Here is a 27,936-nt window from a genome sequence, read left to right on the forward strand (position 1 = left end):
TCTTTGCGGTACAACGTGTCAAAAAAAAAAAAAAAAAAAAAAAAAAAAAGTCGGACAATGAGAACGAAGGGTTGCCTGGGAAAAAAAAATAAAAAATTAAAGGTTAAAAATGGTCCAACTCCTCCTCTCTTCTTCCAAACCAAGAGCTACCCGGGAAAGGCACAAATCCAACTCTGTTTTTTACTCTCTTTCAGAAAGTAGCTAAGCGCTATTCAAACGTGTGCAGAGGAGGGGTTGCTAGACTGATTTTTATTTTTCCCCGGAAAAAAGTGTTTCCAAGTTATAAAATATACAGCCCAAGTCTGAAGTGTAAGGCTTTCAAACGGAAAGCATTGATCTAAATTCAGTCCTTTTAGATTTGCTTGAATGTGCTTGATGAGACGCTGTTTTGGTGTTTTACTGCATATGAGGGGATAATTTCTGGACATGTAAATAAAAGCGCTTTGCATGGGGGGAAAAGCATAATATCTCGTTGTAGATGATGAATCACCTAGTGCAGAGGCAACCTATTCTTTATTTTAATATAAATAGGATCGAAAAAAAAATCATTCATTTATCCATTATTTCTCTTCATCTGTTTGTCTGTCTGTCTGTCTATCTATCTATCTATCTATCTATCTATCTATCTATCTATCCATCTACTAAAATAGCGGATATATGCACTACGTAATACATATATTTGATCACTGTATATCCACATATATACGTGCAGATGTATAAATATATACGCAAATATGCATTTATATACACTCCTATATAAATTGACCAGGTTTGTATGTATACATGCATATTTAACGTGTAATATACATGTGCCTACGTATGCAAGAATATATATAATCTACATATATAAATGTACCAATCTATGTATGTCTGTACATAGAAAAAGTTTTGTGTTCTGAGGTATATGTGTGCATATGTGCATGTATATGTACATCTGTGCAACTGTGTATATGTATATATCTTTATATGCCTGTGCATAAGTCTAAGTCTATATATGTGTGTATATGTATATATAGTCACATATATGTCTGTAGGTATATGTAACTATGTAACAGATAATGTTTTTTACTGTCCTATTGAGGCAGACTTCTGCAGCCTATTGTTTCAGACAACAGATATAAGTTGCGATGGAAGAGGAACGTCGGATTTGGTGTCTGTCCCCCATTTCCAATTATAGATGGATCATTACAGACAGAGAAGTACTGAGAATCCAGACATCTGCTCTTCACATGAATGCACTCACCTCCTAGAGAACAGCCTGCCATCATGCTCTGGAAACTGGTTGAAAATGTCAAGTATGAAGATATCTATGAGGTGAGTATATTATATGCATATGAGTAAGAGAGTATATGTATATTTAAATATACATCTACTATATAGATGTAGGCATGACTATATAATACAGATATAGCTCTGCATATACATACAGGCAGATATAGAGACGCATACACCAACAAATATATAGAGACGGGAAACCAAGAGTAAATGCTTAAATGCTTATTTATTTGCATATTTGTATTCAGCATGCCAGATCCTAAACTTTTTTTTTTTTTTTCCATGGAAAAGCTGTTTGATGCGATTTAAAACATCAAAGAAATGATCTGGGGGTTGGAATGAGGCAACTTAAAGGCAAGAGTTTAATTGTTTAGACCTCGAATTAAATATAATTCGATTAAATATGGACAAATGTCGAGGAAAAAAAAAAACTGAAGATAGAAGAGAAACACAATCTAGTATTCAGGGACTGGATACATTTCTTTCTTTCCTTCTTTTATTTTTATTTTGCATCCATTCCAAGCTCAACGTGAATGTATAGGGGTTTTTTTTCTTTTTATTGTTTTCACAATCGGTTACGTTTTTTACCACTTTTTATACTTACATACCAATGATGTGCATGCGTATATATACTCACATTAACTAAGCGGCACATACATTCTTGCACTTATGTGAGTACACGCACTCGAATTGATACATTCAAAGGCAGCTCCGCATAGACCTCAGACACGAAAAGTTGCGCGCTTTATTCAGACCTCCTCGTTATTTCCGAGGTCAAAAAAGCACACCAAGAGAAAAAAAAAAAAAAATCACAGCGTAAACACCACAAAACCTTTCTTAATTTCACACGGTTTCCCGACCCGGATCTTTCCCAAACGGGCCTCGCGAATTTATTTCTTGTAAGTTGACTAGCGTGTTGAATTTGCTTTGAAACGGGAAAGAAAAGGGGGTGGGGGGGGGAAGGTGTAAGGAAAGGCGCTTTGCAAAATTATACTTTCCTTTTTTTAATTTTAATTTGTGAATTTGGGGGAGACATTTGCGGCGGGGGGAGGGAGGAGATTTTCAGAAGCGCGCAATCCGCCGCCACCAACGCGGGGGTTGAGCCGTGGGGAGGCGGCCGGGCAGGGGCTGAGGACCGGGCTGGGAGGGGGCAGGGGCTGGGGACCGGGCAGGGAACGGGAGCGCACCCCGGGGAAGCGCCGTCGGGGCCGCACCGACCCCAAGCTCCGTCGCGTCTCCCGCATCCCTCCCCTCCGGGAGCGCGTTCGCACTTAGAGCGGGGAAACTCCCGAGGAAAAAAAAAAAAGGGGGGGGGGAAAAAAACAGAGGAAGAGACAGAGGGGAGGGCACAGCTCCGGCTTTTCGTGGCCGGAGGAAGGACGGGACGAAGGGAAGCGGGGGAAAAAAGGTTCGACCAACCGCACGGGAGAAATGTCTTCGCTCCTCAAAGCTGCCGTCAGGCTAATTATCAACTGGCAAAGCCCAGCACATGCAGAATGAGCACAGCCCGGCGTGTGCGTGTCTGTGTGTGTCCCGCCGGCGATCAGCCCGCTGAGCCCTCATTGCTTTTCCCTCCCCGTCCCCAGGCACAGCCCGGTCATTGTCTCTGCCCGCAGCAGCAGGCGACAAAACATCTCTCCTTCCTAGCCAGCGAGGCCGGGGAATGCCGGGGATTTGGGGTTTTGGTTTGTGTTCTTTTTTCTTTTTTCTTTTTTTTTTTTTTCTTTCCCACCCTCATTTTGAAGAGGATTTTTAAGCCGCTGTGTGTTTTAGGGACACTCGTGTTTCCAGGTTGCCGTGGGAGAGAGACAGAGGTGGGGGAGAGGTTGGGTGAGCTTTGGGGGTCTACCCTAACTTGGGGGTGCGCTCCAAAACAGTAACAGTAACGTGTAGCCTAAAAATAAAAATTAAAAAAAAAAAGGAAAGAAAAATTGGGTTTTTTGTTGTGTTTTTTTAAGAGCTGAAGCCTTCCAGATTTATCTCAAAATAGATATGTATAATGTTTCTCTCTCTTTTTCCAATTTATAATTAACAACATGATGGTAGGGGCGTCTCAGCCACTTAATCTGTTCTTAAACCAAAAGTGTGTGTATGTGTGTGCGGGGAGGGGGGGGGAGGTGCTGCTCTGGGAAGTGTGAGTCTATTTAGGAAGGAACGTAAGTTGAACTTTAACAGAAATGGCAGACAGTCCAGTTGAACGGGTTCCTGCAACATCAAAAAGGTTTTATATCGCCCCTGGCTTTGCCTCAAAACTATAAATTTACTGTCCCTTAAAATTAACTGCATACATTTACTTTTGGGTGAAAACCGAGAGATATATGTGTGTATATATATATATATATATATATATATTTTTCATATCGGGTGGGAGGAACAGAATTCAGAAAAGAAGTGGAACCCAACTTCATGCAGATTCAAGTATTTATTTGGCTATTGCGAATAAGTACGATCTGTAACATGCACCAGAAGGGCTTAATCTCCGCTGAAAATGTTAAAGGGACCGCACATTAAAAAAAGAAAGAAAGGGAAAAAAAGACTCTTTTTCCTTTTTATTTGTTAAAAAGGAAAAACATAAGCACAAAAACCTACAAGAACAAAAGCACCAAAGGCAATCAATTCCTCGTATTAAGAATGTATAATTAAGTGGTATAAAAAAAAATAAATATAGGAAATATGTTTTTTTCTTCTTCGCCTCTAGCATTGCTTCCTCTCACTTCCTTGCTCCAGCTCAGCAGTGTCTACTTTCCTCATCTTCCTCCGCTCGAGTTAATTGAAGTTATGCCTCTGCCTTGCTAAACTTTTTCCCTCCTCTCCCTCTCCCCAAACTCTGCCTCTGCCAGCCCCCCTCGTCTGATTACATCTAGTAATTCTCCACTGAATGAACGTCATTTACAATAGTAGGGGAGCTCTCGAGCTGGCTGCCAGCTTCACGCTCCATTTGGTCCTGCATTCTCCCTTTAAAGTAGTCGTGTAATATTAATAGTCATGAATATCAATTATTATGAGGCGGTGTAGAGTAGGAAAGGGAGGAAGGGGTAGCGGAGCAGTCTGAGCCTAGCCTTGGGTTGAAGAGGATTGTATCTGCGAGCTCAAAGGAAAAAAAAAAAACAAAAACAAAAAAAGAAAAAAAAAAAGAAAAAAGAAAGAAGGAAAAAAAAAAAAAAGAAAGAGAGGGAGGGGTAAATCATATATGTAGATAGAGGTTTCCAGGCTCGGTTTTGGGGGCATTCGTCTTTTTTTTTTTTTTCCTCTTTTTTTTTTTTTTGATGGATACACTTCGAAATATCTCAAGCTGTTCTCCTGTGTCCAACACGTCCCTTTGCAGATCTCCTTGATATTTTTCCCTCCAGTTATTAGTATTATCAACATTATTTTCTTTTTAGCTATTACAAGACTTTTTTTATTTCCAGATGTTAGTCCACACCTATTCCGCCATGGTGAGTTTGGATCCATGTTGTACTAGAATTGCATGTTCTCTCTCGATCTGTTGTCTCTCTCTCTCTCCCTCTCTCTCTCTTTTTAAACGCCTTTGGCTTGGTAATTTAGCACAATAATTGGAGGAGGCTTGCAGCTGCTTCTCCCTTTTTGCATTGTGTGTTCTCGATTTGAGCTAGGGGAGTTTGAGGGGGGAGAACGGGGGGGGGGAAACTTTTTTCCTGTTTTGTTTTTTTTTTTTTTTTTTAAAACCATGTGTGCCATTGCTTGTGGGGGTTTGAGCTGCACTTTGTGGAACAGATATTTTTTCTTGTTTACTTTAGCCTCGCAGCTTCAGCGCGGTGGAGTTGGACAAAACTCCTCTCCCACCTTTTCTCTGAAGCCTCCACACACTACCCCCCCACACACGTCCCCCCACACACCCCAAAGACTTTTCATTACAATTAACCCCCACCCCATTCTCCGGAATATCATATTGGAAAAGGAGACAAAAGACACTGGAAGTTGCTGCAGAAATCATAGCGACTGGATTTGTTCAATACCGAAGTTTCAGTTTTGCTTTTTTTAATTTTATTTTTTTAGAGGTGAACTCTCTTTATACGAAGAGCCCCCGTGATTTTTATGTTATTTTTTTCAAGTCCTTTTTCGCAGAACTTCTTACCTCGGAGTCCTCCGAGAAGTGCAACTTTCCTTTTGGTCTTTTCCACGTGAAGATGAGTTGGTGATTTTGAGTTTTAGGACTTCAGCAAAGGGAATAAACATATGTTTGGAAACTTTAGGCAAGACAAGGGGTGGGTTGTTTGGAAGGATGAGTGGTTTGGGGGTTCTTTATTATTATTATTATTATTTTTTAATCTTTGTTTTTATTTGGGGGCTGCTGGAGGGGGAATCGTGTTCCTGAACTGATGTTACAGATCATGCTCGCATATGGAGCACTAGACCTGCATTTTTAATTTTGACATTTAGCATTTCTCTCTCACACGCCCCCCTTGCCCCTTCTTGATAGTTATTGGGAATAGACACGATGTGAGTGTGAAAACACCGGAATATTTCTAATCTGCGGCTGTGGAGTGGGACAGATCAGAGTGTTAGTTTACAACTGTTTACGTGTTTATTTTGGGGTGGGTTTGTTGTCCTTTTATGTATTGTTTTTTTAAAGGTCCTCTTTTTTGTTGTTGTTGTCGTTTTTCTTTCATTCTGCTTGTAGGACCGGCATGATGGAGTGCCCAGCCACAGTTCCAGGCTGTCCCAGCTGGGATCCGTTTCCCAGGGACCCTACTCCAGCGCTCCTCCGCTCTCTCATACCCCATCCTCGGATTTCCAGCCGCCTTATTTCCCACCCCCTTACCAGCCTCTTCCTTACCACCAAAGCCAGGACCCTTACTCCCATGTCAATGACCCCTACTCCCTAAACCCCTTGCATCAACCCCAGCAACACCCCTGGGGACAGAGGCAGAGGCAAGAGGTGGGATCAGAAACCGGGTCGCTGCTGCCACAGCCTCGGGCCGCCCTGCCCCAGCTTTCGGGACTGGACCCCAGGCGGGACTACCACTCAGTAAGGAGGCCAGATGTCCTTCTACATTCAGCTCACCATGGCCTTGACTCTGGCATGGGGGACAGCCTTTCTCTGCATGGCATCGGACACCCAGGGATGGAGGAAGTCCAGGTAAGCTACCGCGGTTCTTTCTCCTTGGGCAATGCAAGATGCCTTCCAGGCTCCATCCCTCGGCTAGAAATCATCCGTGAGGGTTCTACAGCAATACTGCTGTGGGTTACCATGCTTTTTTTTCCTCACTGGGATTATAATTGCGATACTCCCCCTTCTCGACTGTTTTTTTTTAAAGAGAATTTATCTCATTGCTGTCACGCACAGGCTCTGCTCTGCAAACCCTCCCCTACATGGCAAGCCAGCAGAGTGCAGGGGGGAAGGCAGACACACTACTCTAAATATTCCACGTGTTTCAGAAGCTGGCGAAGTTTAAGCCTGGCTTTTCAAATTCCAGTTATTTCCCATGCAATCCCAACCCTCCCCCCGCCCCTCCCTCCCCCCCCCCACCCCGCCAATTTCCTGCAGTTCAGTCATTTTGATGAAACTGTCAAATTGTTACATTTTTCATCCGTGAGTAAGAGAAAATATAAACAAAACCCAAACCAAAAGCAATAACCGGTGACCAGGAACAAGCCAACCTCTCTTCTTTTTTTTGGGGGGGGGTGTAGTTGGTAGGGTAGCACTGATTGTAAATAGTTTTATTCCCTCTTTTGGGTAACAAAGTAGTTTCACCGGGCTCATAGCATGCTATTGCCCAGCCTTCTCTCATCCCACGCGAAACTCATCATCACGTGTTATTTCCTAAAAACAGAAAGAAGGCCCTTAACAGCTTCGGTGCTGGGGTGTTTGCACCTTGCTGGAGCAAGGCATGGCCAACCGGTGGGGATCTCCAGGGACCAAGTCCTGCATTAGGTTTTACTAATCGGGATTTAGGGGTTACCCTCGATTTTTTTTTTTTTCCAAAATTTGTATATCATGTATGCCATGAATATATATATTTAAACTTGGAATAGATAAAGATATGAACGGCTGGATGAAATACGGACTTCCAAGTTACAAAGGGAAAAAACGAGAGACGAGAAGGCTAAGAAGGAAAAAAAATAGCCTTGGAAAAGGATCCTGCTGAACATTACAGGAATCAGCGGCAGAGAAGCGGGGGGGTGTCATTGCATTGGCTTGAGGTTCGTTTTAGGGCTTCACAGGAAAATCTCCGAGCTTTGCTGGGGCTAGTTGCTTTAGGAACAGAAAGGTTTTTCTGGTTGGAGACTCCGAGCTGAGTGGCCGCCGGGTCTCTGGTTTCTGCGGGTTTCCAAGCTGGTTTTGAGACCTGGGGGCAGCCCCTGACCCCCAACGGGCGCGATGCGCAGGTCTGGTCTCGCATTCCCGGCTCAGACAAACTGGCTTGCGGGTCAAGGCGAGTTTTACCTCCGCGAATGCAGAAAGGGGATCTCTTTCCCTCTTTCTCTCTACAACCGATAGACGTTAACTACTGTTTATGCTTTGGTACTTACACTTTTCCCCAAAAGCCGGTAATTGCTCTTGTAAGAAAGAAAAAGAGAGAAACGCGAATGAAAGGTAAAAAAAAAAAAAAAAAAAAGATGAAGATAACAGAGAGAAAGAACAAAAGGAAGAGTGAAAAGAAGAGGTAGAGAGAAGGAAAGGAGTGAAAAAAGAGAAGGAAGAAAAAGATGGGGAGATAAAGAAAAGGAGAAAGAGAGAGAAAGAAAGAAAGAGAGAAGGAGGGAGAGAAAAAAGGAGAAAAAAAGGGGAAAGAAAAGAAAGATAAGAGAAGAAAGAAAAAAAGAAGGAAAAAAGATAAATAAAAGAAAGGAAAGAAAAAAGGAAAGAAAAAAGAAAGAAAAGGAGAAAGAAAAAAAGAAAAAGAAAGAAAAGGGGAAAGAAAAAAGAAAGACAAGGAAGGAAATAGAAAAAGAAAGGGGAAAAGAAAGAAAAGGAAAGAAGAGTCCTGTTCAGCTCAAATAAAGCAGCTCTCCCTTACGTTTCCAATAAAACATCCCTTTTGCGGTCAGGGCACAGCACCCACGGAAGTGGCTCCCCCCGACATCTCCGAGCGCAGCGCTGAGCCCCCGGTCACCGGCCACCCGCTCGTCCGGGGATGGCGAAGGGGATGGGCCGGGGCAAACGAGGTTGTGGGCCAGCAAGTCTGGAGTTCTCGTTTTGGGCTGCTGAGGCCACTTGGAAATGAAACGGGCCTTTTATTTCTAAAAGTTTTGGTCTCAGGCTGGGGAAGGAGGTGGGGAGGGAAAGGAGGGTATCCCAAGGAGAAACACGTGCAGGAAGAAGTGTCCAACTGCAAGTTAGCACAGGCAGGAGGGAAAACAGCCCAGTACTCACTCCTACCGTTCAGCATTTTCTATTCTTGTTCCCTCACTAGTGACAGATGAGGCTGGGCAGTTTTCCACTCTGATTTTTAATACGAAATTATTCTAGATACAAGGATTCCTTTCTAGCTACAGGGATTCCTATTTAGGCGACATATACTTATTATCCACCAATGTAATTTGGACTTTTTTTAGTCCAAAAAGTTGAAGCAGTATCTAGGTATATAGTTGGATAAAGACATGTCTCTTTGCTTTAGCTCATGCATGTCTGATCAAATACGTGCCACGAGAATGGGTTGGGCTGACAAGGGAGAACGAGACAGAGGAAAAGAGTGCGTGACAGAAAGAAACAGTGGTTATTTTATAAACATCAAATCCAGGCCATGTGTGAGCCGTTGTCCAGGGGTAGAATTAAGTGATTGTAACACGATAGCGCCCTGTTATTGTAAACAGGACGTATTGTATTGCTATTGCTGCCCCTTTCGAGAGGAATTTTCAATCTGCGATTTACAGCCCTCAGACAGGGAACAGAGAAGCCAAGACGTACTTATTGAAAACAAATTTGCATCATCTAATAGGGACTCTGAAAGCATTACAACCCCGGGTTTTGTTTTTTGTTTTTGGTTTTTTGTGTGTTTTGGGTTTTGAGTTTTGTTTTTTTTTTTTTCTTTGATTTGGTTGGTTTGTTTTTTCCACGGCGAGGCAAAAATAGGGTTGTACTAGTCAAAGACAGAATAAAGAGCATATAAAGGGGGAAATCTAGATTCTTTAGCCTCTTTAAAGGAAACCAAAAAGATAAATCTTCAGAGTTTTTCCTCGGATATATAACTAGCTGTTAGATAAATTGTATATATACGGTTTACGGGAAGCTCTGTGCTATCAGATTACTGGAGGAGTGGTGGGAGGGGAATCTTCCTCTTTAAATTTTCTAAGTATATCTGAAAACTCATCACCTTTCCCCTCCCCGCACACACACCTCCACTCCTCCTCCTCACTCACACTGCCGTCCCAGCTCCTATGTGCTAGTGAGAGGCACGGAAAGTTAAGTTACACCAAAACACCCAAGTCTCTTATAAAGTAACCCCTGGTATCACTTTTAACTAAAGAAGTCTAGTAATTAAAAGTCTGAGTTGTTTTTCCACGTTTCCGCATGCAGTCCTAATTAAATCTTTACGATCCTCTCTGTGACTATTAACTGCCAGCATGCTGAGCGAATATCCTGTACAAAAACCCAGCAGGAGGGCGTAATTAGATAGAAAATCAGACAGGAGTCTTCTCATTAACTACAACAACTAACCCACGTTGCTGATGGAGCGAGCGGAGGGCACGCACACACATAAAGTGTGTGCGCAGCTATAGACTCCAGAGATAAGGTGAGATAAGAAGGGGAACAAAATGTATATAAAAAAGAGAAAGGGAAAGATGGCGTTTCATATTTACCTCCAATTTTGTGCCATCGAGGAGCACCACGATGCACCCCAGCTGGCTGCAGGATTTACTCATCATCCCTCTTTGGGAGCCGCTCAGGGAAAGGAGGGAAGACTTTGTAATTTTATTTTGTGCCCTTTAGGTATGAAGCCTATTGATTATGAGAGAGAGGCACAGCCACGCACAAACACACGGCATAAGGAACCGCTGTGTGTGCGCTGGTTTGAGTGGGTATTCGAGGAAAATGAAAGGAAAGACCTCAAGAAAATATTGTTCCGTCACATTTTTGGGAGATGTAATTTTCTCCTAAACCATATTCCATCTTGAACGTCTCCGCTGAGTCGATAGAAAGACGGAGATAAGGGCTGGATCCGGATAAGTACAGCCTCTCCGTGTAGCAAAGATAAAGTTAAAATAATAAGGGGGGGGAAAAAATCTTTGCTGTGAAGATGTTTTCCTTATCATGGAAAAAATGTGACAACTCCCCAAATACGCAATAACCCTGAGAAACCCAAACCCTAAATAGTAATGAGAAAAGTAAAATAACAAACCCAAGAAACCCACAGGTCCTCCCTCTCTCGGAAACCCACATTTTTCTCTGAAATGGAACCTGTCATAATTCTTATGACACTTCTCTTTGGGAGACTCTTTTACTGTGCGGACCGCAGATTCAGCGGTAATTTCTGTTTGTTTTGTTGACTTTGTGTATCCCACTTTCGGGTTGAGAAACGAAACCCAGCATTTGCTCTGTCCTCCGTGCCTTTGTTCTCTCCCCTGCTGAAGAAGTTAATGCCATAATAACAGGTGTGCTCCTAAGCTGGCTGGTAAAATAAAAGAAAAAAAAAAAAAAAAGTATGGAGCAGAAGGCTTTGAAAATGAGATCGGGGGACTTTTTCTAGGCGATCAATTTAATAGTTCATACTTTTGATAATGTATATTCCCACTTCCTCCTCTCTGTCCCCACTCAGTCAGACCATGGAAGCAACCTCGGGAGCTGTAAATCTCTTTCTGCTTGTACCCTGTACGATGTGGGCGTTGCACCGCACTCCGAATTGCTCAGGCTTTAATTAAAAGTCCATAATGTAAACTATTATATATAAAAAGTAAATGGCCCTTGAATTATTAAGATGTAGCAGGGTTAAACAGACAAACAAAACAAAGCAAAAAAAAAAAAAAAAAAAAAAAGGAGTGGGAGGAGGAGAGGAAAGGAGAGGGAGAATTGAAGTTGTCCTTAATCGTCTTCATTTATGTCACGCAATAGATCTTGCAGATGTTGCCAGATTGCCAGATTTTCAAAGAAAGAAATATAAAGCTTTATCGAATGCAAAGAAGTCTATGTGATATCTGTGTTTTATAAGATAAAACCAGTATTGCACCCCACGTTTCACACCTTCTTTCTTTCTTTTTTTTTTTTTTATTTTTAAATTAGAAGATTATATAATTTGTAAGAATTTCATTTCCTTGTCGATTTGGGGGAATAATAATAACAATAATAATAATATAATCCCTCCTCCCCTAGTGAATTAATATAAATGGAAATAACAGAAACTTCAGTTTGAAATGACATGATTTATGTGCGCGATTCTTTAATATCCAGTCAATTTGAATAGTGATGTTTTTATATCCACAGTCAGTTGAAGATGCCAATAACAGCGGTATGAACTTATTGGACCAGTCTGTCATTAAAAAAGGTATGGATTATTCCAACGAGCTAGACAAACTTTTACTGTATAGCAATATCTTCATGATATATTTTTACTTTGAGGCAATTAATTTACGCGGGAAGCAGACGTACATGGCAGCAAGATGAATAGTTGATTGGATCGGCAGATAGAAGGAAGGGGAAAGGAAAGAGATGCGAAAGTGAGAGTGGATATTCCCCCCTCCCCCGTCCTTCAAAGGGTTTAATTACACAAATGCTCTCAGATGGAGCACCCCACGCTCAAATGCAGTTTCCACGCCCCCCCCCCCCCCTTCCTCGCCTCGCCCCCCGATAGTCCTCGGTGGGGACCCTTTGGCTTTTAATGGGGGAAGGGGGGTGGTTCTCTTTGGGCCTTAAATGCATTTCCCAGGCGAATCAAACATGAAGGGGAGAGAAAGAAATGCCGGTGGAAAGGCAGCCCCGACCTCCTTCCCCCCTTGCCCCAAGAATCCCCCCTTCCTCGTGCCCATTTTTTAAATCTTCCTACATATGCGCACATGATTTAGTGTAACTGCAGAATCACCCCATACTGTTAAAGGGAATGTGATATTAACAAATGTTTGCAGTCTCTTGTACAGCTGTAAGCAAAATAATTAACTAATTAAACTAATTAAATGTAATTACAATAACTCATTTTGGGCGTATTGCAGCTGCTTAATTTTTTTACATTTCTCTGACAGTCACTCGAAGATGCTTGGCGATTAGTGTTGTGTTATGCTGATAGACATTAAACAGATCACACACTGCAAACGTAGGGAAAGCTATCTTTAATTATCTAAGGAGTTTCTATTTCTAGATTCAATTTTAAGTACCAGTGATGAGGCTTAGAAATGCTGTCCCTTATGCTTCCTATCAACAGCACTTATCTCCAGGACCTTATTATTTGTCAAATGTGCACAAATACTTTAATAGAGATCTTCTACAATGTAAAGCAAAGTAACAGGGAGGGTGTTTATTTAAAACGTGTTCAAGGCAGCATGAGGTCCTTCAGTGTATTTATTTTCTTTTAGTTTAAATCCTCATGTACAGTCTCGCACACGTACACTATCAAGTTCTACTTATTTGAGGGAGGACAGATGAAAACTTGAAGACCATTTGGCAGAATCATTGATGACCACCGGCTGAAAAGTCAAAACTGTTTTAGAGAAACAGAAAATTACTTACCTTAAAAGAAAAAAAAATGTTGTTTCTCTTGTTTTAGTTCAGTTTGAATGTTTGGCGGGTTTTGCTCTCAGGGTCTGTAACCTGATCGGTTTTGGTTGTATTTTTCTCTCTCTTTTTTTTTTTCTCACTTATCTCCCCTCCCCATCCCCGCTTGACACCTCGTACACGATGTTTTCTCTTGGGTGTATTTCATTAATTGGTTCTTGATTTGTGGTTGAGTCATTTCTTTCTAACGTTGCTCCGTGCTCTCATTTGCCTTTCGCAATGTTTTTTTCTTTTTTCACAGAACCTTTTCTGTTGATCGTCTAGTCTAAAATATTACCTTTTACCCCCTCTTTCTCTCTTTGTGTCTTTCCCTCCTTCAAATGACGAGGACAGGAGGGACATTGAATGTGAATGCTGAGTGGTGCAGACAGATAATGAGTAGCACTAAAATGTGAATAATTATATGTATTAGGTATAGATTTAGGTGTGCTTATTGTGTATGGGCATGGCAACGGCCACAGGTCGAGCAGCTGCCGCCTAAAGAGACACAGTCCCATATAGGTGGGATTACATGTGCCTATTTGCAGCCATAGGAAGAGATACCCTGAGCTTAATCCATGATGAACAGGATACATATGCACTTTGGAAATTAGGTTACTAAAAAAGAACCTGAGATTCGTCTGCAGCTGTTTTAAAGCCACTGTAGCAGGATTTTCTTCCTTAGAAGTAATGCTGAGCTCTAAGTGACTTTCCAGCATAAAGGAATATTGTGAGCTCAGTTTCTTTTTTGCACAGAGAGTTGCCCGGGTGCAGAGGGAGAAAAATGGGTAATAAATAGTAGGTCACATTTGTGGCAGACAATATTTAATCAGGACGAGAGAAGGAGCAACACAGAGAGGGTTCAGTATCAATTTCGCTTTGTTCCCTGCAGCTTGTCGCTGTGAGGATGTACTTTCAAGTAAGAATAAGTTATTTAAACTCTGTAAATCGTCATTGCAGACGGATGGCATAGACAGACAGACAGATAGGTATTGACTGATTTTTGTACAGTGGAGCACTCCCCATGATATGTATTTGCTAGACGAGGATTGGAGGGAGTCTATTTCACCAAGCCCTAGTTTAGTGTTTAAAATGCTTTAATCACAATATAGTGGAAAAAAGTATGGTGCAGACTTGAAGTCTAAACTTGATAATATCAAACAGACTGCAAGTGTCTGCTTCTTTATGGTCTCTGAGACCTGCAGAGGGAATGATCTATCTATGCAAAAGGATTGCCAAAAATATTAAGGAAATTATATAGGGATTCATACGCGGCTATCGATTGATCTCGCGTATCGATCTCGCACAATAGGTTACATATCCACAGTCTCCTGTTATGTTTGCTATCTGAGCTTACTTGACATTTCTGAAGTAATTTAGTTAAGAGGAAATGAGTTGTTCCCAGTAGAGAGAGCAAACGAGTGGAGTGAAGGTAGCCAGCGTGATAAATGGCTCTTTCATTTGGAGATCTCCAGAGCTCGTTTAAGGCTAATTTTCTGTATTAGCCCCCTTTGAGCTATTAATGCAATAGGCAGGGACCGTGGCCCCTCGTCTCTTAGCTGCCCCATTAGAGCGAGCATTAAGCTACCAAGCCTGAACTCTACTGTGGTGGTGGTGGTGGAATAATGAAAGGTGCTTTTTAAACTCTCCTAATCTAAAGTGGCAGAGGGTGGTTAATACGATTTGAAGGGGGCTGGTCAATGAACAATCAATAAACTAATAATGAGGAGGATGCGGTACATTAACAGTCTAAAAAATCCAACGAGACATTAAAAAATCATCGTTAACTCCTAGTTCCATTAAGATTTGGGTGGTGGAAGTGGGAGGGAGCCAGATAAATCATCAAGATGATAATAATCACCAAGAGCATCAATACCAGATTTATCTCGGCTTTGAGAGCTTACCGGCTGCACGTTTTGAGGCCTTTCAGCAGAAATGGAGGGAGGGTTTTCCGTGTGTCAGGAATAAAAGATCGTGTTCCCTTGTCAGCTGCTCATCTGAAATTTCCTTGGCATCGTCTATGGCACAAGAAGTTGTCCTCTTGCAAAATCTTGCGTGGCCCAAGTCCCAAGTTAATTTTTTGTGACTCTGGGGCACAGTCAGTGACCTTAAAATTATCCTGATGTATTTATTTACTTTCAGCTGTTTCTGACGATCGTGTGCACACTCACATCTGATTTAGCATGACAGGCCATTTTAGCCCTAACACCTTCACTCATTGTCTCGTTGCAAACGCTCTCTATTGTTCATAATATTCTAAAGAAACATATGAAAAGAGGTGGCTTAACATTTTTTGAACTCCTAATAATACAGTATAAGATTCCTCCCCACCTCTTCTTGAAGTATCCGGATAAATGTTTAACTGAAAACCACTTTGGCCTCAGCTTTTCAGGTGATAGATCAGGGAATCGGAGATGGTTGCTTCATTACCACTCAGTTTCGTGCTTTTTCCTGGATTACCTGTGGAACCTTAGGATCGCCTTTAATTGAATGCAAAACAATTTCGAGGGAATACATTTCACTTTGAAATTTAGCCCCCGTTTTCAGGGGAAAGGGACTGCGGTGGAGCAAAGGGAGGGGAGGAGGCAAGAGGGACATGAGGGAAGGGAACATGAGCACTCACTTTCTGTGTTTATTCATTAAAATTAAAATAGGAACGGGGTCTTCTAGTGGCAATGGATAAGACGTTGTCCCTGGACTTTGGGTTTGGTTGCCATGTCAGACCAAATAACCAATAATACCAAAGTCCTGTTGTTATAATGGACAACAAAAAACTTTTTACTCATTTCAGGCCCAGTAGGTACATTAAAAAAAAAAAGGGGGGGGGGGGCGTTTGATAGCTCACTAGTAATAAGTTTCTTCATCACGTTTGTTAGTAATAATCAGAAAAAAACTATTTATTCTAATTAACTGATTGATTGCCTAATCAATTATCATTCACCAGGGGTTTTGCAACGGTATTCCTAGCTTACAGCCTTGTTATTCAGCTATTTTCAAGGCATAATTCTATATATTTTTTTAATTATTATTTAATTAGTTAGTTCTAGTGCTGCTGAAATGCACTTTTATTCCCATTTTCTCTTGTCCGTGTGCACTTTTGCGCCTCTTCACGCGTTTGTGGAGAGCAACCCAACAGAGAACCACCACCACCACGAAAAAAAACAACAAACCACAACCTAAGACTTAATGTATGCACAGAAAATTGTAAACATGTAAAGAACTGAAAGCTTCACGCTGAGTTTCGCCATGCTCCATTTCCCCACCATTTCCTGCTGTCGTTTTAAAGCGATCTCACTCATCTAGAGATCCCGTTTGCGGGAACAGTATGCTTATAATTACTAACAAATCAAGCGGCTACTGTTGCTCTCCCGGTTTATTGATAAGCTGAAGAGAAATGGAAGGGGGGGAAACGACAAAGGGGTTGGAAGTAACCACAGAAGAGAAAGAAGGAAAGAGAAAAGGAGAGAAAAAATAATAGAGGAAGGAGAGAGAAGTAAAGAAAGAGAGAATGAGAAATTCTGGAGGGGGGGAATATGTATTTGTGAGTGCTCAATGCACACAGCAAAACCAATTTAGGAGAGAAAGAAAATCGAATAGTTTCTGCTGGAGACAACAAGAAGTAAATAGGATAAAGTTAGAGCAGAAGTGATGGAGACGCTGCATATATCCATGTGTGTTATTCAGAGTTATTTCAGCAGTTCTGGCAATCTCTAACCAACTGGGAAAGTTGACATCAACTAAAAATGTACTGTGCATTACAGTTTATTTACATACACTCAGGGATTTGACACATGCAGCTACACACACGGACGTGTCTATCTCTTCACCCACATTATATTATCTCCGGTAATGCCTGGGCTATATCTGAAAGCTATAGCTATGATAAACATATAGATATGATATAGATAGAGATAATTCATTCCATGGCAAACACTTTTTTGAGGCAGCATTAGGTAATTTACAGAAGATATAGAGTCTAGATAGAATACATCTCTCTGAAGCTATGAAATCGCAATAGATATGCTTACACCGCCTGGTAAGCCTCTAAAATGGGTTTAGAGTTATTAGACTCCAATTGATGGGAATGTTCCTACGGTCCTTTTCGAGGAGGCAGTGGCAGGAACAAAAGCTAAGGAGCTCTCAGCATAGCTGGGAAGGGAGCCAGTCAGCTTCCCAAAAGCAATTTGCAAGGAAAAAAAAAATCAGCACGTGAAAATCCATATTTCAAAGGTTAACTAATGTAATGAGTGCTCCAAAAGGCCAAAGCGAGTGGGGTGAGGTACATTTAAGCGTTGCGCGGATCCCTCTCTCTTTAGTGAGTTTGGACTAAGATCAGATGGTCGTGGAATTGCTGCCTCTTGTTTAATTTCTCAGTTCACTGGACAGTGACCTGATAAACTGGTCACTAAATATAGCCACTGCAAACATGTACTCGAACCGCTGAGCCCGTGTGTTTGTCCGAAGAAAAAAATGTCACTCATGAAAATCTGTCTGGTGGCACTGCTTTAATATAACTTTTCTTTTTTTTTTTTTTTCTTTTAACTTTTTCTTGATATTTCCATCGAATGACGTTGCAGAACATCTTGCATTAAATATCATATACCTATGTACGATTGGGGGAAGCTATATATATTTCCAATACATCTGATACCCCAAAAGAGTCTTTTCCTATAGTATCAATGGCAAAAATCCTATTAATAGCAAGGAAAGCAGGAGCGAGCCTCTAACTATTTTATAACTGTTTCTATGCTGTTCTCAAACTATTTGAAACCTCCTTTATGAGCTGCATAAAGTGCCTAACTAAAAATAATAGAGAAATAGGAATCCATTTCACTTTCCGATTCCCTGGAGTAAAACCACTCAAAATAATTTGTTTATACTGGAGACTATATACAAGGCATATGAAGCAATATGTATATCTAAACCCGACATGCCTTTTGGTTTTTAGCTGTTATAGAGCTTTTATTGTGGGGGTCTGGTCTGGCAGTAGGAAATGATCTGTAATAAAAACAGTCAAACACGGTTGTGTCTATTCCATACACTGAGGTTATAAAATTGGCAATTGCCCAGTAGTTAGCACTTGGTAATATATTAGGATACCCGATCTTATTGTTTAGCAGCTCCAGACGATTTAAATATCCCCTCAACCCTAATGGTTTGATTCTCCAGATATGTTGCAAATAAACAGGGTTTTTATGGCTTAACTGACATGTATTATAACTACCTAAATAGCTGGCATATGTGCATAATAGAACCCTATTATTTGCCGAATTGGTTTTGCAATTGATTGAGTGGAAATGGGAGACTGTGAAGTAGTATCTGCTCGACGAGGGTGTGTAATCAATTAGTCTTCTCCTCTGAAACATGCCCGCTGGACTGTCAGGGCTCTACCACCAGCAAACCTCCCAATTTCGGACTATATTTTCTATAAGGAAACGCGTGTTGCCACGATTTCGAGAGGAAGCAGCAGTAGCAGCTGTCAGCTCTTATTAACTCTTGCATAAAACATACCTTAAGTACGGTGTGTTATCAATTACTTGCAGAAATGAAACAACTGGGAAAATGCAGCGAGGCTCCCTGTAAATTAAAGTGATTGGTTGATTGATTAGAGCACCTGCTGTAAATCATAACAGTTACACACAATTATTGAAGTTCATTTGTAAACAAAAGTCACGTCACGGGGTAATTATTCTCATTCTTAGTTTAGCCGGGTTTTTTTTTGTTTATTTCCGAGTGTGTCTGGTTGTTATTATAGGAATTTGTTCGTTATAATCCCCTTGGTTACTCTTAAAATAACCTCACTAGTTTCTCAGAGACAATACATATTGCATTTTATCGTGGTTTTATTTTGTTTAATTTCACTTTATTGTACTGTTTTTACCCCTCCCCCACCCCCGTAACTACCTTCAAATATGTGTTACAGTAACTAGATCAACTAAATTTAGGGATGGGAGAATTCTTATTACTTCACGGACAGCACAGTATGATCAGGGTGGCAAATGCCACGGTTAGAACAGATTCTTTTTTTCTTTTCTGGTGTTAGTTTTTCTGAAGAAAATGACTTATTTTATTTCGTAAACCAGATTTAACAAAAACAAAACAAAAAATACCAAACAAAGCAATAACAGGGCTGTCTTCTGGTTGTTGTATCCTCCAGCCTTATACTTATTTAAGACAGCAATTCCCTTCCTCTGGTGAATTTAATCCTGGCTCAGCTTAGCACTAATGGAAACATTAGGGAAAAACAAAAGGTGGTAAATTTTCATTTTTATTTTTTTTTTCCCCTCCAGAAAGGCGCTGTCCGTTGTACAAAAGGCATCGGGGGGCTCTGGTTGAGACACAGGCTCAAACCCGAAAGTTGCCAGGTGCTTGCCAATATGTATTTTATTTCCCAATGATCAAACCCCGCATAGAGGCTGTACTGCACCACCTTTCTCTCCATCCATCATTCATGGAGCAGTTTCCTAGAGGTTGGGGGAACAGCACCCTTTAGGTTGCTGGAGGTAGTCAGAGATTCAAAATTCCCTTTCATTTTGCTGTTTTGTGCATGTCAGAGAGACTGTGGTTAATCTCTACTCCTTCGTGCCATAATGGTTTCTCTCTCCCCTCTTTCCCTTTTCTTTCTCCAGTTCCGGTTCCTCCAAAATCTGTTACTTCTTTGATGATGAATAAAGATGGCTTCCTGGGTGGAATCTCAGTCAATACTGGAGAGGTGTTTTGCTCTGTACCTGGCCGCTTGTCTTTGCTTAGTTCAACTTCAAAGTATAAAGTAACTGTGGGAGAAGTTCAAAGACGCCTTTCTCCTCCCGAGTGTCTCAATGCATCCCTCCTAGGAGGAGTACTTAGAAGGTAAGAAGCTGGGGTGGGTGTGTGAACATGCCCCTGTGTGGGCATCCGTGCACCAGAAAAATTTGATCAGCGTAAAGAATATTGCAAATATGCATTGATCTTGTGTGTGTAATGTTCAGGATAAGGTGAAATTATGCTGTATTCAGGTATTGAGATTATTGTGTAGAGACTAGAGTAAGATTAGGCCTTGTGCGGTTTCTGTCAAAGAATCCCCAAATGAAGGAACTGAGAAAAGGAAATTTTCATTTACACACGCACATACTTTCTATCTTTTCTCCTTCTCCTCACACTTTTCTCCTAGAAAATGGACAAAAATAAAATGCCATGATGGGCATGTTGCAGTTAAATGTTGCAGGACGAACTGGATGTATTTCAGGACCTGATGTATTTCTAGGCATTTCCTTGAAAAATTGATGAGGCTTCCTCTACATGGTAATAATGATAAGGCATTATTGACAAGACATTATTGAAATTGGCAGGGGATTAATAGGCAACCTGTAAGGTAGGTAAGTACCTGACTAAAGAAAAGCCATTAACAGATAGCTTTGAAAGTCAGAAACTGAGTGCTTCATCTAGATAAGGTAGCTGGACGAATTAGTCACAGTTGGTCTTCAGGCCTTTGCTCTTTAATATTTGTGCAAATCAACCACTAATGTCCTCGTGGATTTTTGCTGAAGACCTTCAAAATAGTTGACACTATTAATACCGAGGAAAAAAGAAGACGAAGGGGTAACCTGGAGGTCTTGTTGCCTCTCCATCTTATCAAGTGAGAGATCGTGCATTTAGGTACCAGAAACAAGGATTTAAGCTCCGACGTCATCGTCTGGAAAGACTAACAGGAGAAGGCTTTTATCTTCTTGATAAGTCCTTGTTGACTTGTCTGTAAGAAAGGTGAGCTAAGGCTCTATCTCCAGTCAGAACAGGGAAGAAGTAGTGATATGGTACGAGCTACCAGTTCACTCAAGCCGATGGAAAGCTGAGAGGGGATAAGACTTTATTTTCTACATGTGAGGTATACGCCAGACTGGAAGGCAAAGCATAACTTCAAGACAGAAATACATTTAATTAATTTGTCCCTGAATAAGATTCAGGTCATGTTTAAAAGCTGCTACTCTTAGAGGGGGGAAATACATTGCCAGGTCCTGCATAAAAAATGGGGCTACGTTGACTTTAAGATGTTTTATAATGAAGTTGGTTTGGGGGGGGTTAATTTTTTTTTCACATGCAAAAAAAACCAACCCTGTGACGATGTCAGGGACTCCAGCCCCGCGTCTGGAGAGGAGAGGGCAAGTCCTGCTACATGCAGTCAGTCACCCAAAAATGCACGTGAGAATTAGGGTCTCCCAAAATAGATGTTGTTCCACGTGAATGTCTGTAATCATTGCTCAGCTGTGATCCTTGCCAGGGAGAGCAGCAGAGATTTTTTACTTACAGATGCTAACCTGCCTGCTCATTCTGTACAACTACAAATGGAGTAGGGAGAACATCTGAGAGATACACGATAGAAAATGTGATTATCAAGGTAAAGAAACACAATTATTGAACTTCAGTGGATTTCTGGAGATGGCTCAAGCCATAATCATTGGCTGCTGCTGACTTCAGTTCCTATCTTTAATCTAAATTTTAGACAAGCTTTTGCTTCAGAGCAGATGAAATATAGAAAGCCGCTCTCTTGCAATTCTGCCATCTCGCCCTATTTACTTTAATATAAAATAGTGGGAAGCCAGTCTGACTTCTTTGTCGTTTCTGGTTTCCTTACTCTAAGTGTGACTGCTAACTCTTATACAAATCTCAAGTCAGAACTAAGAGATGTTTAGGATGAGCTTCAATCTTGGTGCTCACACTCCCTGATTTCGCACGTGGCAAGGTTTTATCCCCGAGGGTTTACATATGTATAAGCGTCGGAACAATAGCTCTTTATTTCCCACCTATAGCTCACTCATCCTTTTATTGTCCTTATCAGCAACCTCCGACAGATATTCAAATCTTCCTTCAGGCGCTCACTTCCCCCTGTATAACGCTCCCTGCCTTTGGGCTGGCTCTTCCTCCCAGCATCGCCTTTTTGCTTAAGAACACATTCATACACACTCAAGAAAGGGTTCCTGAAGTTTCATAAGTATTTTTCCCCTTTTCTATTTATCCACAGGCACATACATTCTTCCTTCGAGCCTCTCAGATTTTCTTTTTCTTGTTCTTCTTCCCATTCTGGCTCTTTCCTGGAATAACTGAAGATTTAATTTTCCTTCTCTATCTTTCTGCCTGTCTCCCCACTCCATCCTAATACTAGTTAGTGTCATACAGTAGAAACCCCCTAGCTCTCTAGATCAGAACCCTATCCATTAATTATTGCTATCTGGCATTATTTGATTTCCCTGGATAAAACAGGCAGAAAAGGGGGTTCATTCCCACTCTCACCCCTGCGAGAAATTAAACAAATCTCAGCAAACTCGAGCAGAAACCAACACACCCAAATCACGTCGAGTGAAAACCCTCCCAGGCTCCACTGACTACACAGACTAAATGTTTCTTCCAGAAACACTTGCGGGGTTAATCACGATGTTAATTTCTTTGCCATTCTAGAGCCAAATCGAAAAACGGGGGGAGATCTTTGCGAGAAAGGCTAGAAAAAATCGGTTTGAATTTACCAGCCGGCAGGCGTAAGGCCGCAAATGTCACTTTACTCACCTCCCTGGTGGAAGGTAAGCCGAGGGTCGCAGCTCCCTTCACACCCTTGACTGCTCTGAACTCGTGTCTGACATTTTACCAACCAAAATAAAAAATCAAACCCCCAAACTGTAGGGATCAGGTGGGAAAACCTTGCAGAGGTGAAATTCAGGGCGGATTAAGATGAAAACCGGCAAGGTTAAGGATCCCATTCCCCAAAATGAAATCATCATTGATTCCTCTTGGTGGCAAGAATGCGGTTGTGTGAGTGTGTATATGTATGTATATATGTGTGTATATGTGTGTGATTCTGCATGGCTGTCCCATTCCTCATTGCTATTGATTTCCAGTCTGTGCTCTCCGACTTCATGTCTATTCCATCCTCCCGCTAATTCGCTCCTCCCGAGCTTATTTTTGGCCACTACGGGACGCTCAGCCAGGAAAAATAATACAGATTATAAATATATAGACAGAAATCAGAGCAATTAAAGAGTCGCAGAGCACGGTTTACCTTAAGGTGGCTAGAACTGAATGAAGAGACAAGCTATTCCTGAAGAAGGAGAGAGGGAAGGGGAGAGTGAAGTTTCACCTCATTTCGAGTCAACTAATGTCATTTTGGTGCTCGGCGTGTTTCTTTGATCTATCGTTCACGTAGTGAAAAGTAAAATGTAGAGCCACTAATATGTTTAGGATATGTGTGTGCTTATGCTAAGAGAAGTTGGACCTTTTCCAAAAAACACATAACCAAAATAGTATGGGTGCATTTATGAATTTTATGTATCTACATTACACATACACACCGAGAGGCGTATAAATAATCCACTTATCTCTTCTGCATATAAGCATGCATAAACATTTGTGCTAGATATTAACTTTTCAACTCTTTTGATTGAGTTGTGTGAGTGATAAGACCTTACCGCATGCAGAGCTGAAGACAGGTTGGTAAAAAGACGGGGGCTGGTATTAACGAGCTGCTCCTGGTACCCGCTTGTAGGTTATGCTGAGTGTGCAAAGCACAGCGCAGGTTATGAATTAAGGTCGCGCTATAGGAGACGTGTGTGAGAACAGCCCTTTAACACCCGGTTTCGTGCACATATGTAAAAACAAGAGCATCCTACTCACAGAAAAATCATCCCTTCCTCGAAGCTGGTTTGAGGTTCCAAAGCTTGCGCGGTTGTGTAGTGAGCTAAAATCTATGTCAAGTGTGTAGTAAGGTGTACATTACCCTCCTCTCCCCTGACTTCCTTACAAATCAACAGTTTACCTCCAGAGAGCTCTCTATTTTGGAAGCAGCTGCACCTGCTGGAGATTTATCTTTCTTCCCTGCCACCAGCCAGGCTTTAGCGTCGCTGCAATTGTATCGCCGAGAGCAGAAACGCTCCGGCCGGGATTACCCGAGCGGTGCCCGGGGGGACCCTGCCCGGGGCGGTGGGGCCGTGGCGGGGACTCCCCGAGCTCCGCCGGCTGCCCTCGCTTTCATTAAACGGTTTGGTGATTAGCAAGAAGCTTTGGAGAGCAGAAGACGACGTTGGAAAGCAACTCTCGATCGTTAAAAATAACGTGGTCCTGGAGTTATTAGGCATATCTGTTTTGAGGGTTGGAAATCTTCCCCCCCCGGTCCCTCAGGCGGTGCTTTAAAGGGTTTAACGCTTTATTCCAGAGGGGCTGAGCTATAATCTGGTGGAATCCCCCTTGAGCCTGGGTTTCCCTTCCATCCCCTCCCCTTCCTATTTTCCTCTTTTCTGAAGCTACTGTCTTCTTCTCGTGGCATAAAGTATATCTGTAGGAGTTGGATGACACGAACCTCTGAAGGCAAGAAATCTGAAAGCAGACAGGCAGGAAAAGTGACAATTAGAATAATTATTATTTTTCACAGAAAATGTTGCCATTAGTTGCTATCTTTCCACCGGGTAGACAGGAGTTCCTAGTGCATGATGGTCAGTTAAGAAAGAAGATTAATAATTTCTATCGGGTGAAAGTCAGTTATTTTCAGTAATTTACAGATGTGGCAATAATTGTGATAGGGATGCAAGTGCTCTGTGTACAAACAATGTGTATATAAGCATACACACAAAGAACTGACATTAATATTAACATTATGTCAACGTCTGTAAAATTTTGGACAGTGTTCTGGTGTATTGAAACGGGAACTATTTCTCTGCTGTAAGAGAAGTTTGGATCTTTCTGTCTTTCGGGATTTGAGTTTCCCCCTGCTTTTTTTTTTTTGGTCCCAGTTCATTTGAAAGTGTGTGTGTGTGTGTGTGTATGTATGTGTGCACACTTCTCCCACAGTTCTGCACAATCAGCTCCATGTGTACGTACCATCACAAGTGCATTGTAGCAAAGTCAAACCCCATCCGCTGAAAATCTGTCCCGTAAACTAACTTCTACCCCCAAAACAGGGCTTGTGGAGGGAAAAAACCTATACCCGGAGCTTGTCCCTAAGATGTAAGGGATGGTATAAGTTTTCTATAGACGGCCCGAAGGAGCTGGTCTCTCCTGGAGGGAGCGGTGGGCAACAGCCCCGCTGCACCCCCCGGGTGCTCGGCAGGTCGGACCAGCCCAGCCGGGGGCCGGCGGTGCCCGGAGGTGCTAATGTCCTTGTCGTTCTCCTCCAGGTGAGGCCGTACATTTAGCTCGGGATTTTGGGTACATCTGCGAAACGGAATTCCCAGCCAAAGCTGTTTCTGAGTACCTGAACAGACAGCACACGGACCCCAGCGACCTCCACTCCCGGAAAAATATGCTGCTTGCTACAAAGTGAGTAAAGAGGAAATTCTCCTGGTCTTTAAACCCTCCCTCTGGGCTCGTTTTGAAAGCCGACGGATTTTTCCGGTCCCCAAATTATACCGGCCCCATGGGGAGAAAAGTTGTTCGTAACCTCCTATGGGCTGGGGAGACCCTATCATGACCCTCTGCAATGGATTTTCTGCCCACACACACTGTCCTTATAGAGGATGTAGATGACTGTCCCCTAGCTATCATATATCGCTTCCAAGCCCCTCCCCAGTTCAAAAATCTTTATGGAAAGGGGACCAAAAATCTATATTTTGCCTCCACAGCATGTCTGTCTGTCCCTCCTGCTGCTCACACATACCTGTTTGTCTAATACCAAACTGCAATGTCTTTACCATAGGGTTTAAAAAAAATAAAAGTAACAATAAAGAAACACCCTCTACCACCACCATGTACTTGTACTGATGCTCGGTTTGGTCCTCCCAGCTAATCTTTCTCTCTCGGGACTTTCTCGGTGGAAGTGCTGTATCAGATGATTTACACTTGGCTCTGCCTCCCAGGCTATTAACTGGGTGCTTCATGATTTGCTTGAGTCCTAGATGGTGGGTGCTCTGTGTCTCCACATATCTCTGTCTATCTGGAAGAAATTTTTTAAAAAGCTTAAAAAAAAAAAAAAAAGAAAAAGGAAAAAAAATACCAGTCCAAGCAACTCTCATTTATTTCATACTCTGGAATGTGGCTTGCTTCAGATGATAGTGTAATTTAAAGAGATATATGGAGGGTTGAAAAATCATTTGCTCAAATTTGTCCAGATGTTTTTTAGACGTGATTGGAATTTGATTGCCCTTTTCCGCAGGGTCAGAAGATATTAATGTCCCAGAACTTTAATTGCTCACAGACCCTGCTTTGCTCTTTGAAGATGTAAAATGTTGGACTCATTACTGTTTGTTCTCCAAATTCAAAGTTTCCTCTCTTGCACTTTCTTAATGGATAATACACATAGAAGTAGACCTTTATCTTTCCCCACCCTCTGAAACCTTTAAACCACTGGGAATTTCAGAGATTTCAGAGAATTTCAGTGGATGGGAGATGAACGTTTTTTTAAAGTGGTTGTGTTTTTTTTTTTTTTTTTTTTTAATTCCAGCCCTTTTCTCTCCAGTCCCTGGGTAGGCATCTGCCTCAAAGTAACTATTCTTTTGGGAACCCCACCAGCCCTCAGGGTTTGTATGTTGCTCAGGCACCCGTTGACTTAAAGGCCTTTTGGACCAGAGCAATGCAAAAGAAAGTGGTGGTGAGGGAATTAATTATAAAAATGAAATCTGAGTTTTCAAAGGTGCGGGCAAACAAACAAGAGCCAGAGGTCAACTCTGATGTGTTAATTGGATGTCACTCCCCAAAATAAAATAGGAGGTGTTTGCTTTGCTCCTTATGCAATGAAGAAGCCAGCATGGAGTCCCAAAGTTCTGATCTTTCTCAATCAGGTGGCTCAGCCTGAGCAATCTCAGAGGATGCTCCATTTTGGTCCTTCCCTGCACCCTGTCTCTGTGTCACCCAGTAGCTCTCAGCACACGGTTGTGCTTTCCTCCAGTAATAGCATTGGTGGGAGCTGCTTTGAGCCAGGGTCAAGCCTCCAGGAAGATGGGCAGCTAAAAGACCCATGGAACATCTCATAGAATCACAGAATGTCCTGAGTTGGAAGGCACCCACAAGGATCATTGATCTTTGTTATTTCTAGAGACACCAAGCAGGGCTGGGTTTTCATAGTGCTTCAGAATCATAGAATCATAGAATAGTTTGGGTTGGAAGAGACCTTCAAAGGTCATCTAGTCCAACCCCCCCTGCAATGAGCAGGGACAATGGACATCCTTGTGGCTGCTGGAAAGATTTTGATCTCCAGACCTGCTGTTATCCTGCAATCGCAGAAACCTCTCTCCTGAAGAACATCATCCTGAGCAGGGAGCTGCTGGCTTGTCATGGTCAGTTCCCAAGCATTGCTGAAGGAAAGGAAGGTGGAAAATCTGATCTAGCTAAAGATGTCCCTTCTCATTGTAGGGGGGTGGTTGAACTAGATGAGTTTTGAAGGTTCCTTCCAACCCAAACCGTCTATGAAAAAGGTCCCATCCTGGGGCTTGAGATCACCTTTGACTTGAATCTACCTCTTTCTTCAGCCTTCAGCCTTGGTTATCTTGGAAAAGTGTGGGATGAGCCTAACCATTGCTTTTCTCTCTCTCTTGTCTTCTCTTTGCCTTTCTTTCTTCTGTGCAGGCAACTTTGTAAAGAATTTACAGATCTCTTGGCCCAGGACAGGACACCCATTGGAAACAGCCGGCCCACCCCTATTTTGGAACCGGGCATTCAGAGCTGCTTGACTCACTTCAGCCTCATCACTCACGGCTTTGGGGCCCCCGCTATCTGTGCTGCCCTCACAGCCCTTCAAAACTACCTGACTGAAGCTCTCAAAGGCATGGACAAGATGTTCTTGAACAACAACACTGCTAACAGGCACACATCTGGCGAAGGACCAGGTAGTAAAACTGGAGACAAGGAAGAGAAACACAGAAAATGAGAGAAAGAGAGAGAGAGAGAGGGAAAAAAAAAAAAAAAAGGAAAAGAAAAAGTTAAATAAAAGGAGAAAAGAGAGAGATAATCTTTTTAAACAAAACCGTCTTAATTTTAGCTTTAAAAATATTGGATTGGGCTTTGGAAGAATTCTATTAGGTAGGACAAAATAATAATAATAATAAAAATAATAATAAAAGAAAGACAAT

General features: G+C 41.9%; 1 protein-coding gene across 1 annotated transcript; it reads left to right on the forward strand.

Moving 5' to 3' along the window:
* Positions 1-1,233: 1,233 nt before the first annotated feature.
* Positions 1,234-27,734, forward strand: TFAP2B (transcription factor AP-2 beta; the record flags this gene model as incomplete). The annotated part of the gene is made up of 7 exons (XM_082048443.1): positions 1,234-1,314; positions 5,918-6,376; positions 11,660-11,720; positions 19,549-19,768; positions 22,349-22,467; positions 25,051-25,192; positions 27,434-27,734. 7 exons carry the CDS (start codon positions 1,234-1,236, stop codon positions 27,732-27,734), a joined length of 1,383 nt encoding a protein of 460 aa, XP_081904569.1.
* Positions 27,735-27,936: the final 202 nt, after the last annotated feature.

This window comes from Streptopelia decaocto (assembly GCF_964273445.1).
Source record: "Streptopelia decaocto genome assembly, chromosome: 3".
Taxonomy (NCBI): Eukaryota; Metazoa; Chordata; class Aves; order Columbiformes; family Columbidae; genus Streptopelia; species Streptopelia decaocto.